Raw genomic sequence first — 12,667 nt, 5'->3', positions numbered from 1 at the left:
AGAGGATGCTCCAGTTCGCTCATGCAGAAGCCTTGGATGGGAGAATGAGAGCTCGGAACTGGACCTCCGTTGGGAGCAGTTTGGGGGGATAGTTTTGGTTTGTGTTAGGGAGCAACCCTCCCAAATTGCTCCATGTGCCAACAAGACTGTCACTGCAATAGAAAAGGGCTGTTAACATCACGACCAGATGAATCACCGTCACCTCTTCCTCTCCTGGTTACGGTAACAAACCTCTGTCCTGCCCAGATTCCCTTAGTAGTGTTGGTCCAGTTTGATAGAAGCACAGACCCCCCCACAGCCAGTAAATGACCTTTCAAGACTGCAAGGTTCCAGGTTTGGGTTTTGAAGCAAAGCCCTATCTCCAGGAGCCTTCCTTGCTTGCGTTCAGCTAGAAAAGGTCACTGCCCTGGATTAAATGAAGAGCACACATCTGAATAAAGACCACATTTAGCAGCTCAGGGAAGAACACGCTGTGCTGTGAGATAGCAGGTGGGAGGGGAAGATTCTTACACAGGAATGTGAGCCTTGATACTCCTATTGCATTTCCTCCCCAGTTCATAACAGAGCTTTAGAGCAAAGTCTTGACATGTTAGTGTGTTATCATGTTCAACATCTGACACAGATGTGCTATAACCAGATGAAATACGTCTTCTTTCCAGGCTGTGCTGTGGAACTACCCGTTGGAACTCCAGCACAGCCCATACTATTTATTCCAGAGCAATGAGGAATGTGTTATTCCTGAGACATCCAGCACCACTGTGGTTCTCATAGTGGAACATACATGCCAGCACACTGCTGCCTCCCTCGTGCAGGGAGCCAACCTCAGCAATGCCCCCTGAACACCACCGGATGTGCAGGGATTTGCTACAGCAGTTTGGAGCTCTGATTTTTGGCCCTGTGACACTGCATCAGTTACCAAGCCCATCAATACATCCAAGCCATCAGACTGCGTATGGAGATCCAAGACTGCCAGAGGAAGCCCAGGGACTTCCCTGGAAAGCCAGCCAAAACCTTGACTGGGCCTTCAAAAAGCCACCAGAGTCCAAATAATTCAACTCAGCAGTTTTTATTTATATACCACATGTTCCTGCTTTGCCATGGCTTTCACCCGGCTGCCTCCATTCAGTACATGGGCTATACACAGCATAATGCTAGAGAGGTCAGGAAAACGTCAGCTTGGGAGCATAAACTGTTAATCTTCTGATTGCAAGAGAAGCAGCATGTATCAGCACTCCATCAGAACACCAAACCCCACCACGCCAAGTAACACAATGGCCGAGTCGAGACTATCCTCATGAAAACCAGCCTCAAGCAGCAGAGTTGCTGGGCAATAACATTAAAAACCATTCTTCCTGTAATTTACAAATATGCAAAGTCTCAGGTTACTTAAAATTAAGAAGCATTTTGCTTACTAACATGAAACATTACCCGTCAGTAATGTATCATAATTCACCAGGTATACAGGTTTCTGTGTCCCTGTGGTTTCTATGGCACATGGTGCCAGTCTGGGTAGGTCACTCCTTGGACAGTCAGAGGGAAGAAGAGCGTTCTCCAACTGCTGTATCCTGCTCTCCCCATCATGACTTGCCACTCAACGACCTGGGTTTAACCACAAGCTGGACGTATTTAAAAACACATAACAAAACCACACAGATACAATGTGTATCAACAAATCAACTGCTTCTGGCCTGCAAGTGCAAGAAACACCTCTGCATTCTAAGCACAGTGAAATGCCAGGACCAGAACCAATTACTACAGCAATTGGTTTTGCATCTTTAAAATCAGTTACAGTATCTACAGTAAAAAAACCCATCTTTCAGAGTAAAAGGGAATGAGAGGGGAACAGTCTTACCAAGTAAGCCTCGTTCTACATTTTTGGATGCTGCTATAGTTTGACAGAGCTGAAGGGGACAGGAGAACATTGGTAGGAAGATGAAGCAACAGCTTTACAGAGGAAAAACTATTAAGGAATCCTCCAGAATAGGAGTGGCAGCAGTCCAGACGTGACTACAGCTGGTTTAGTGGGTGCTCAAAGCTATTGCTGTCTGCAGACACAAGGCACAACATCATAAATCCTCCCTGTCAGTGGCGTACAGAGATAGCCTAAGAGAGGTACCAGGCAAGGTCAATGTTTCAGCATCAACACCGTGGTCACCCTCGTGTTCTGACAACTGCATGTCCCAGCTCTGGAGCAGTGTCAGGCCTCTCATCCTATGCTCCCAGCTCCTGTTTTCTGGGAGCTGAGCAGCTTGCTAAGCACTTGTGAAACACACTGGAGAACTGCCTCATCTCGGGAAGGTCAGCTTCAGTGGGAGAGGTACGGAAAGCATCCTCAGAGGAGTGCACCAGTAAAACCAAATCAGAGCCAGCTACACCTAGCTTCATACTAGATAGAATCCACCATTTCCCACAGATCTGCATGGCAGGATGTAGTAAAGAGGCTTAGTTAAGAGCTAAGAACAGCCTCGACAATGCATTTCAACCTTCACAAATAAGCCTCATGCCACTGCAAAGGTACTAGTCCAGATCTTTCATAAGCCCCCCCCAAGTCCTCCCTCTGCATGCCTGACATACACTAAACCATCTCAAAACTGAAGCTAATGGGAAGAGTAAGGTCACATGCAGCTCCTGAACAACTGCAGGAGTTTAGGGTGGGCCTAACTCACCGTGCAACCCCCAAAGGAAAAATCCTGCTCTGAAGCTGCAACCTCTTCTGTTCAGCACCCAGAGCCTCTTCAATTGCCCCTGGGGAAGATGGGACCCTAAGGTGCTCTCACCTAAGAGGGGTATGGTGTCATATCTAGACCAGAATTTGCCATGAGCATACCACATCTGGTATCCAGCTTCCAACTAGAGCCTGGTACTTCCAAGGAGTAAGAAGGAGCCCTCAGAAGGCAGCTATGGCAGCTACAGAGCGCAAACACCACCCTTTAAGCTTTTCCCATGCCTGGCTGCCCTCAGCATCACCTCATATACCTGGATTCTGAGACTTGTACGTGAGTATCTCTGCAGCGAGCCTTTGGGGATCCAGAAGCCGAGGGAAACGGCTCATCACAGCATCAACTAAATGGGGATGGAATATGCCACACAGCTTGACGTGCACGTTGGCTCGCTCCTCTGCAAACTGGTCAGACACAGCCCACTGGCAGGAGTCCCCATACGCTGGCCCTGGGGCTCTCTGCACTGAGCGAGGGTCTCGCACACTGGAAGATCTCACTTGAGGAGGAGGCATCTGGTACGGTTCAGACCAGTACTCACGAGAATGGGGTGGAGGGGTGTTATACTCACTGGGCAGACTGTATTGCCCAGCGTTAGCTGGGTGTACAGGTACTCCATAGCCTGAGAAAGAGTGAGGTGGTCCTGAGTGAGATATCTCAGGGCTATACTGCAGGAAGCTAGCACCAGAGGAAGAAGATTTGTGGGAACCATGCTTGTAAGAGACCAGACCATTCTGCTCTAAGCTGGGAGAATGTGGGTAGATGGGTCTCTGCCTACCACAGGTGCAGACTGCCACCTGGTCAGCATGGGAATGATCACAGTGACTGGTAGATCTGTAAGGCCACATATCAGACAGCTGGTTCTCCAGAGACCCAATGCCCGAGTCAAGATGCTCCTGAGAAATGTAAGACAGAGAGTCCATATGAGGCTGCTGGTACCTGTCAGAGGACCTGTGGCTCCCACTGTTAGGGGGGACACTGCCTGACACACAGCCTTTGACCTGAAGGGCAGCATCGCTGGCCTTTGCCTTGTGGGTCAAGCTTTTCCTCTCTGCAGAGACCTTCTGCAAAGAGCTTTTATCACTCTCAGAGGGCACAGAGCACAAGAGCTCTGCCTGGGAACCTCTTTTGCCCTTTTTCTCCTCCTTGGCACTGGTACTTCTGGTAGGAGACAGCCTTGCATTGGCTCGGAGTTCATCAGCTAACGAGCGCTGGGGCTGATTGATCCTTTCGGGGTGGTAGAACTTACACTTAATTCCATAAGTGCATTTCTTCCCTGCAAGGAAAGGCAGAGCATGGAATGAGCATGGCATGACCAGCTCAACTTCACTTTGCTAAGAGGTGTATGCATTAACACTTGCACAGACACCTCAGGCTTCACGCTTAGAAGGCAGCTCTTACCATAAGGGCACTGCTGTTTCTTGTTTTCTGGCACCACAGGTTTCTTTCTGAGAAAGTTATCCAGGCTGGGGCCATGGCGCCCTAAGGGATCATCTGGAGGCATAAACCTAAAGGAAAATAAATCTCAATCAGGAGCAGTTCACTTTCCTAGGCCTGGGTGTCATTTCTTCTTCAAGTCTCCCATTTCATTAAAGATTAATGAATAAAAGCTCCTATCTGAGCCCCAAAAAGCTTTCCCAATTCACTGCAGACAGAACCTTCCTGTCACCAGGTAAAGACCAACATGAAACGCTTCACTGCAGGCACAGGAAAGGCTCTGTGCTCTGGTGCTGATCAGAATTAGTACTTGCTGCTGGGCCTGCTAATGATTGTCCTGTGAGGAAACCCAGCCTCAAAGCTCTCCTAGGAGCTCCACTACAGCAGAGCTCCTACCTCTAAGCTATGAGCAGCTATTGAGATGACTCCAATTCCTTATGCCTTTGTACCTCGTCACAGTTGGGCAACTCTTCCCACCACACTTCCTTCTACAATTCTGTACCAGCCTTTTGTTCTTTTCATACATCACTCGCTATTGCTTCACTAAAACACGACAGCTCACCCAGATCTGATTTAAAAGCACAGGAAGAAGAGGAAACGTACTTGTCATTAACAAAGGAATACATCAGCAGGCGCTCCTCGATGAATTTCTTCCACTCAGGACGCTCGTTCTGCAGGTCCCGATAAGTATCATTAGAAACCACAATGCCATCAGACTCATGTGCCAGTTTCACAATGAATCGATCGTCGTAACAGACGACACGTTTGCCTCCGACCCTCCTGGAAGGAGTGAAGACCAGGATTTTCTTCTTTTCAAGGTCACGGAGAATGTACTGGTCTAGAACAAACACAGCTGTGAACGCACATACACAGCCCAAAGGCCTTTGCACACATAAAGCAACATCAACACAGGCCAGAATTCATGCAAAGCCACTCCACCTCTCCCACAAGCCAGCCTGTATGCTCATCTCTGCGCTTATACCATCCCTCAGGCTGTCAGAGGGGGACTCCCTCACCCAGTGCCTGCATGGCACCCACAAACACTCAGAGCACCCAGAGGCTGCTGTAACACAGTCAGTCCCATCCACATAATCCTCAGCATGCAAAGTGCAAAATGAATTTAAGGCTGGCAGGCTCCTGTCTTTTGTCATGCCATATTAAAGCCATAGGTTTCTGGGTGAAGTTACTTGGAAATCTCAGCTCTTTGCAAGTGCAGAGCAAACTCCTCTCAATGTGAGGAATTCCCACCAAGCTTTAACTTTTAGCATGAAGAAATTCTGTCCAGGCTACGGTGTCAAGTATGTTACAGTCAAACACGCTGAGGAGAAGTTAATGACTAATTCTCACTGGTCAGCAGCTTACTGGATCTCTTACTACTCAGATCTTCCATTCATAAGTTAATTACTAACTACAGCTCATTAGAGTGACACAGCAGTAAGCCTGAAAAGTCACTTTTGGTTTTCATATTTCCACACCTGTTATAAGCACATCTGGTCGTGGCTGCTCCTTCCTCCAAGATGGCACAAAGACTGTAATATCCTTGTGTCCCCTGTCCCAAAACCACTGGACAGCCAGAAGGATACCTCGGCAGGAGAACACCTCTTTATTTCCATGGCTGCAAAGAAGAAAAGGAAGACTCTCAATATTCAGGATACGGACAGACCAGTCAGGCAATAGAGTAAGCAAACAGATCCAGCAACACGGAAAACCTCTAGTGAAGAAGCATTCAGAGCAGCACAATCAGTATTTGTTACTCATCTTGTGTAAGCAGCATCAGCAACTCATAATTACTGCTCCTTTTAGCACCTGAGGACCAAGAAATACCCAAACCCTCACCAGGAGGGAGAGAGCAGCTCTAATAGTTGCAGCTGCTGAAACAGAACCTTTGCTTTAACTCTGGACTCTAGATCTGTATTTTTAGCCCTGAGTACAATGTGATCTTCAACACCCTTTGTCCTAGTCTGCCAGCAGCTAATTCCTGCCAGTGTAAACTGTACCCTCACCAGGGGTTTTGCTTGTAAAGTTATTCTGATAACTTCAGGGAAAAAAAAAGACATCTTATACACTTACATCAAGACAACCAGCACTTAAAGATGCTTCTTTATTATATTATGGCCCCAAATCAGTGACAAATGCAGCATTTGCACAAACCTAACACCTCCTGTTAACAGGATCAGTACTCAATGTCCTAACAGCACTTGTCAGTTTGAGAACAAAGTTTGACAACAGCATCAGAAGCCACGTATCAATGCAGAAAGCTGCTGCTTAATTATTTATTAGGTCCTATCAATAGTTTCCAGAACTTCTAAGAGGAAACTACAGCTTCTGCTTTACAAGTGCCAGTAGTTACAGCATAATCAGCTCTTTTGCTGATAATGGTTCTGGCAAGCACTCAACATTTCTGTATCACAGCCCTATATTGCATTCTGGGGATCTAACAGCCTGTGTTTCGTGATAACACCCTGGTAAGATGTACTATACTGAAGATAACTGGTCTCATAATTCAGCCAGATTTCCTCACCTGGGCACTGCTCCTGCCCTGAGGTTTACCCTTCCCATCTACACTCCAATAACATTTCAACTCCATGTAGCACACCAGTGAACTCCTCCATTAAGTGATTACCAAAGAACCTACATCCCAGCAGAGACATTGCTAAGATCTATTCCATAGCAGCACCAGAAAGAAACTTGACTTCTTCTGCTTTCACCCTTCTCTGAAGCTGTTAGGAAAACCAGAGCTATAGAGTAAGCATTTCAGTACTCTCAGCATGAAAACTAACACCTACAGAGACACCCGATGTACATTCAGAATCCCAAGTTACAGAAAGGCTGACATGAACAATCGGAACCAAGATGCTCTAAAAGGTTTCTCCGGTGTCAGACCGGTTTTGCTGCACTCACCTAACAGGGCACTGTGATCTTTTAGAGATAAATACAAAAAGCAGATGTTCTTCTTTCTGAGTCCCTGCTACCAATCTCGCATCTCCAGAAGGCACCTAATTGGGCTGATCTGAATCGGCAGCAGCCAAGAAAAAATTCCCTTAGAAGGAAGTAAAAGCTAATTTCCACTCTGATTTGCATATGTTTGTCAAGAGCTGTTCAGCGAGGCCGCTGTACACACGGCAAATGAATCAGCAGGGAACATCACACCATCAATACAGGAAGTTTCAGAATGGAATTCCCCTTCTAGCATATTGCTTAAAAAAGCCAGAGTGCTTCTCTCCTATGGGGCTCTGTCCCATCGGCAGCGTTACTGCCGCCTGGCCTGCCCTCACTCACATCTGCTGGCTGCTCTTTGGGATAACTTCCATGGGGAAGGGGCTCTGCGTTCAAGCCCCACAACCAGTTCTGTTGTTTAAGCACTTCTCCAAGGTAAACTTCCCTGCAGGAGTCACTCTGTTAGCCCAGAGCTGCTGGAGAGCCACGGGGAAAGGGCTGAGCTCTCCCCTGTGCACCCAGGTCCCACCTTTTCTTCTCCAACCTCACTCCATTGCCACCAGAATTCCTTATTTCCCCTGGGAGTCCCAGGCCAGCTGCTGCTTGCACAGCAGACTGAACTCATCTTTTCTCAGTCCCATTCTCAGAACTGCCAGGCACAGCCTAGAGAAAACCACACCTGCAAGCAAAGCTCCACTCAGCACTTTCACCTTAGACAAAAGCTGCAGGAATCCAGAGCAGCTGTGTGCAAACAGACTTATGCTTTAATTAAGAAGTCTTTGTACACAAACAGACACTACAAGACTTATTAAGCTAAAACGCAGTGAAGGAGGCTTGCTTTTGAACTGCAACAGCAGAGCCCAGTTCAGAAACTTAAGTGTATTCAATTAACCCAGCCCAGACTCGTTGTGTAGAGGTGCGGAGCACAGCATCAAGGGTTGGGGTGAGGGCAGGCAACGCTCAGCACCACAGCCAAGGTGACAGCAGGGACATCAAGCCAGTAAGTATTCAGCTCCTGGGTGCTCCATGGATATCAAGGCTCCTGTGCTCCCACCAAAGCGGCTCCGCAGGCTGCCTCTGGTCACAGTGCCCAACAGGAGCTGTGCCATCAGCACCTATGATGCTGAGGATGACTTGCAGCCCTGGATGGGCTGGAGAGGCCCCTTAACATCTTATCTGCTCTCTGTACCATGCACAAAGTCAGGCAAAATACAAGAGCCACAATTCAGGGACTGGTCTCCAATGCAGGAGACAGCTCTGTATTACAGAGCCTCCTCTAATTAACCCTGTAATTATTTATTGAGCAACTTCCTGCTACTGAAACTTACATAAAGCCATTAGGTAAGAGGACAATGTATCTTCAGTTATCCTCCTCCTAAGCTGGGACACACAAGGAAATGTCTTCATTTCCCCAGAAAGCGTGCCTGCCTCTGTCAGAGCCCTGTGACCACTGCTCACGGGCTGGCAGAGACCATGGGCAGGACAGGCACCGAGGCAGATGTGATGCTCATGGGTGCATCAGTGCCTTGGGAAACATGCCCAGAGCACCCAGCTGCAGCCGCTCGCAGACTCCAAGCTCTTGGCACCCCTCAGAGCCTGTAAAACCAGCACCCCATTGAGCACCAACAGCCCCGGAGGGGGCCACCATGGCCACCCAAAGCCCCAAACGCACCTCATGGCCACGTTGCTGCCATCAATAACGATGGGCTTCAGGTTATCGCTCTCCGTCTCCTCCGGGCCCGGCGCCGGGCTCTTGTTCCCGGCTCCCCCCCGCGGGACCAGCGGGGCCTCCTTGGTGTCCGCCGGGCTCTCGGTGCTGTCCCGCTCGGCGGGGCCGTGCTTCACCAGCTCCCCCAGCACCGTGTTGGTGTCGGCGTTCAGCCCCAGCTTCTGCAGCACGACGTGGATCTCCGAGGAGGAGTAGCCCAGCTTGCGGAAGAAATCCACCTTCAGCTGCATCTCGGCGCTGTCGCACGGCTCCCGCCCGGGGCTCCCCGTCTCCTCCAGGCCGAGGCAGCGGCCCTCGCCCGCCTCTCTGCCGCTCATGCTCTCGCCGAGCCGGGACGCCGGCGGCCTGCCTGCCGGGAGCGCCTCAGGCCAGCCCGGGGCGGAGGAGACGCTGCCCGCGCTCATGGCTCCCCGCGGGGTACTCCCGGCCTCGGCTCCCGCTCAGGACCTGCGGGCCAACGGGGGGGGTGTTAGCAGCGAGGCCCGACCTCCGCAGGGACCCCGAGCCAGGCAAGGCCGCGGCTTGTAAGGCCTGGCCGGGTCCCGTTCCCCCTCCCCACCTCCCGGCCCCGGAGGGAGCCGCCCGCCCCCGTCCCTTACCGGCCTGCCCCCGCCGGGCCGCCGCTGCGTCTCCATGGGGCCAGAGCGCACGGGGCGGCGGCCGCCGCTGCCGCTTTATAAGGGGGCCCGGGCCGCGCCGCGCCAACGCGGAAGGGCAGAACGGGCGGGGGCGGAGCAGCCGCCGCTTCCCGGTCCGCCCCGAGCCCCGCCCCGCCCGGCCCGGCCCGGCCGCGGCCCTGCCGCCGGGACCGGTGCTCGGGGGCGGGCCGGGCCTCGCCTCTCCGCCGGGGGAGCGGGGCAGGGGCAGGGGCTCGGCTCCCCGCCCCGCTCTCCCCGCTCGGCGTCCCCGGTTCCTCGGGGTCCTCTCCGCGGAGCAGCCCCGCAGATGCCGGTGCGGGTCCCGCTGCAAGCACCTGGCTCCTATGCAAATCCTGTTGCAACGCGGGCAGATTTGCCCCGACAAGCGCGCTCGTTAGGTAAATGTGCCCTGCTGCTTCCCGGTGTCCTCCCGGGACCTCCTCCTTGCCGGGATCTGTGTGTGTGGGGGGGGGGCCCGCAGAGCCGCTGGTGGGCATCTTCATCGTGGACCGAGGGGGTCAATGAGGTGGAGGAGCTGGTTCCTCAGGGGGCTTCCCAGCTTGGCCTTGGCTGCTGTTACTCCGAGGTTACACACATTAAAACTCCAGTCCTGGCTCTCTTTTACTCTCCCCTTCCCCATCAGAGGTGGATGTCAGATGGCAATTGGGTCCCTGAGCTCCAAAACGCCTGCTCAGAGAGACAGCACATCCCCTAACCCACACGGAGTGTAAGGTGGTACCAACCCATCGCCTCTCACCATGTTAAGGAGCAGGCTCTGCCTTAGGGCTGTTGGGAAAACATCACTCAATACCCGTGGAAAGCAAAGGACACCCAGGAGCTGAAGCTGGAAAGGAAGGGAAATGGGATGGAAGGCAGGGGACGGTGGGTTCAGTCAGACCCTGCAGTCACCAAGAGGGTGCTGAGGATGCTGCAGTTTAAGCTGAGCCTAAGCTGCAGGCAGCTTTAGGCAGGAGGAGCGTGTGAATGCACAGGCACGAACTTCGGGCCCATCAGCAATGGTGCTCGCTGCGTTTGCATTCTGTATGAGCTGCTCTTGGACACAGCACACGGTGACACCGGAGTCACCCCATGGATGCACGCAGCAGAGCACGGCCGGGTGACAACAGCATCTCCCATCACGGTGCCCATGCAGGCTGCGTGCCCCGTGTCCAAGAGGCAGGAGGATGGAGCCTCTGACACACGGCTCTTGCAGCGCTCTGCTCCCAATGTGATGCTGTGGCTAATTCAGCCGATGATCACCCTGGGCTTTTAGGGCAGATAAGAGCCAGCAGGAAGCATCTGTCAACCGCCAGTACCTGTCCCCTGAGTGTTGTGTGAAGTCACCCTTGCAGCCTGTGCGTTAAGGGCAGGAATGGAACCAGCATTTCACAATGTGCGAGATTTTTGCATCTCTGACTCCTGATTAATCATTCCTAAACAATTTAATGAAGGTAGTTGCAAATTTGCTTCCCTGAGGCCATGTACCGGAGCCCAGCTTAAGAGCAAGGGAACTCTCCCAGTTACAGGAATACATTTGCATTCATCTTCCTTGTGGTTACCCTGAACAATCATTTTTTCTTGTCTCTGGCCATGTCTGAAACCGCACTGTGTACTCAACAGTAACACACACACAGAGGCTAGATTCAGATTACAGATAATATCCTTAGTCAGTACTTAAGTAGGTGCTTTCCCAACTCTTCTTTCCTTTGGAATCTACTCCAGTCAGCATGAATTTAGCATTGTTTATGTGCTTTTGCTTCCAGGCTAGAGCCTATTGCACCAAAAAGCATGGCCACAGATGTGCTTTTTATAGGAAATACCCCAAAGTAAGAGCCACAAAGCTGGATCTCCTCCTTTATGCAAAGCAGTGACAGCAACTGCACGCTGCCTGGTTTGATTTGGTAAGGAGAGATGCCAAGGTAGAGGGTCTTGGCTTCTCCACCCTAGAAGTCAAAAGGGGTCATGGGCTGGCTGCACCCCAAGGCTCCCGGTGCTTACTTTTGATTTTCTTTCCCTTTCCTTTTCACATTTGCAAATTGCTTTGAAGAGAAAGCTTGGCACTGCAAGGGCTGCTGCGGAGCCGGCAGCTTCTGAGAGCATGAAGGCTTCCAGAACAAAGGCTCTGCTAGGATCGCTGGTGCACCCCTCACAACCACCGACAAGGCAGGAGGTTTCGCTTCTTCCCTGGGCAAGGGTGCCCTGTGGAGGGAGAGGTCCTGCAGAGCCACCTCCTCTTCCTGCTGCTGGGTAAAGCTCCTAAAGCATCTCATTCCAAAGCAAGAAATTGGCTCTCAATTGTGATTTGAAAGCGTATTGACCCGTTCCAGTGCGCAGCCCTGCGGAGGAGGCGTTGCACTTAAATTCCTTGTGCAAACACGCCTGGAGCATCTTCAGGGACAGTCTCGCCTCTGCTATGCTCTGCCCTGGACCTCGTGTCGTGGGGCTGCTGCTGCCGTCGCTATCACGGTGCTTTCCAGCTGCTGCTTCCTCCAGAGGTGCCCGCAGGTCTGTGCCCTGCTCTGCTCCCCCGGGGGCCAGAGCCAGCAGGGCTTCAGTGAAACCACTGCCCCGGGAGCATTTCCCCCATGGCAAACCAGCACTGCCCCAGGTTGAGTCGTCCCAGCCTGAGGAATGCTGGAGGAGCTGCAGAACAGAGAACAAGGCTGAGGGGAGGGAAGGAGCTGTATTCAGAGAGCCGAAACAGCACCAAGTCTGCCAGAGACATGCCAAGAGCCTTACCATGGATTTCACAAGGGGTGCTGAGCACCTTCATGGTGCTTTGCAGCAGTGCTTTCTAACTTGCACATTTTACTTCTACATCCAGACCCCCATCAAACACCCCTTTGTTTCGGAAGGTATCCTGCACAGATGATGGTTTGGGCTCAGGCCCTCATATCACCACAATCTGACTGTCCTTCTGCTGGGGTTGGATGGTGGGCACAGGCATAGTCCTGGTCCCTGGGCTGAGGCGCTCAGTGGGGAGGTTGGGATGGGAAGCGGGGCGCTGAGCATGGCTGCTGGGCAGCTGCATCATCCCCTTTCTGCTGCAGGACAGGCACTGCTGGGCTGCTGAGTGCTGCTGTGGCTCCATCCTGCTGTGAGATATCTGCACCCACAGGAAAGAGGTGGAAATCCCCTCTGCAGCGCACGCATGCCCGGGGCCTTTCCTGAGGAGAAACTCGAGAGACTGAGGGCGATGGGATGGGGAA

General features: G+C 51.9%; 1 protein-coding gene across 2 annotated transcripts; it reads right to left on the bottom strand.

Moving 5' to 3' along the window:
• Window positions 1–1,050: 1,050 nt before the first annotated feature.
• Window positions 1,051–9,488, bottom strand: ZC3H12A (zinc finger CCCH-type containing 12A). 2 transcript variants are annotated; one of them, XM_061449841.1, is made up of 6 exons: window positions 9,420–9,488; window positions 8,764–9,267; window positions 5,630–5,769; window positions 4,758–4,992; window positions 4,119–4,225; window positions 1,051–3,993 (listed from the first exon to the last, which is right to left on the bottom strand). In XM_061449841.1, the coding sequence occupies exons 2-6, from the start codon at window positions 9,222–9,224 to the stop codon at window positions 2,969–2,971; spliced, it is 1,968 nt and encodes a 655-aa protein (XP_061305825.1). In that variant the 5' UTR covers window positions 9,225–9,267; window positions 9,420–9,488; the 3' UTR covers window positions 1,051–2,968. The 2 variants fall into 2 exon arrangements, with proteins under 2 accessions (XP_061305825.1, XP_061305824.1); XM_061449840.1 differs by lacking the exon at window positions 9,420–9,488 and having other exon boundaries at window positions 8,764–9,279.
• Between the last annotated feature and the right edge of the window lie 3,179 nt (window positions 9,489–12,667).

Source organism: Pezoporus flaviventris, unplaced genomic scaffold, assembly GCF_033815535.1.
Source record: "Pezoporus flaviventris isolate CSIRO_AGI_PZ_B2104156 unplaced genomic scaffold, CSIRO_AGI_Pfla_v1 ptg000008l, whole genome shotgun sequence".
NCBI lineage: Eukaryota > Metazoa > Chordata > Aves > Psittaciformes > Psittacidae > Pezoporus > Pezoporus flaviventris.
The sequence above is the reverse complement of the archived record's forward strand: the minus strand, read 5'-3'. Positions and strand labels throughout refer to the sequence as shown.

Bases quoted from the DNA above. Each gene is read 5' to 3' on its own strand.
- ZC3H12A (XM_061449841.1), bottom strand. From the start codon at position 9,224: ATGAGCGCGGGCAGCGTCTCCTCCGCCCCGGGCTGGCCTGAGGCGCTC. The intron at 5,770-8,763 runs GTGCGTTTGGGG...TCTTCTTTGCAG, and splicing joins GGCAGCAACGTGGCCATGAG to CCATGGAAATAAAGAGGTGT. The intron at 4,993-5,629 runs GTGTGGAAATAT...TGTTTGTTCTAG, and splicing joins ACCAGATGTGCTTATAACAG to ACCAGTACATTCTCCGTGAC.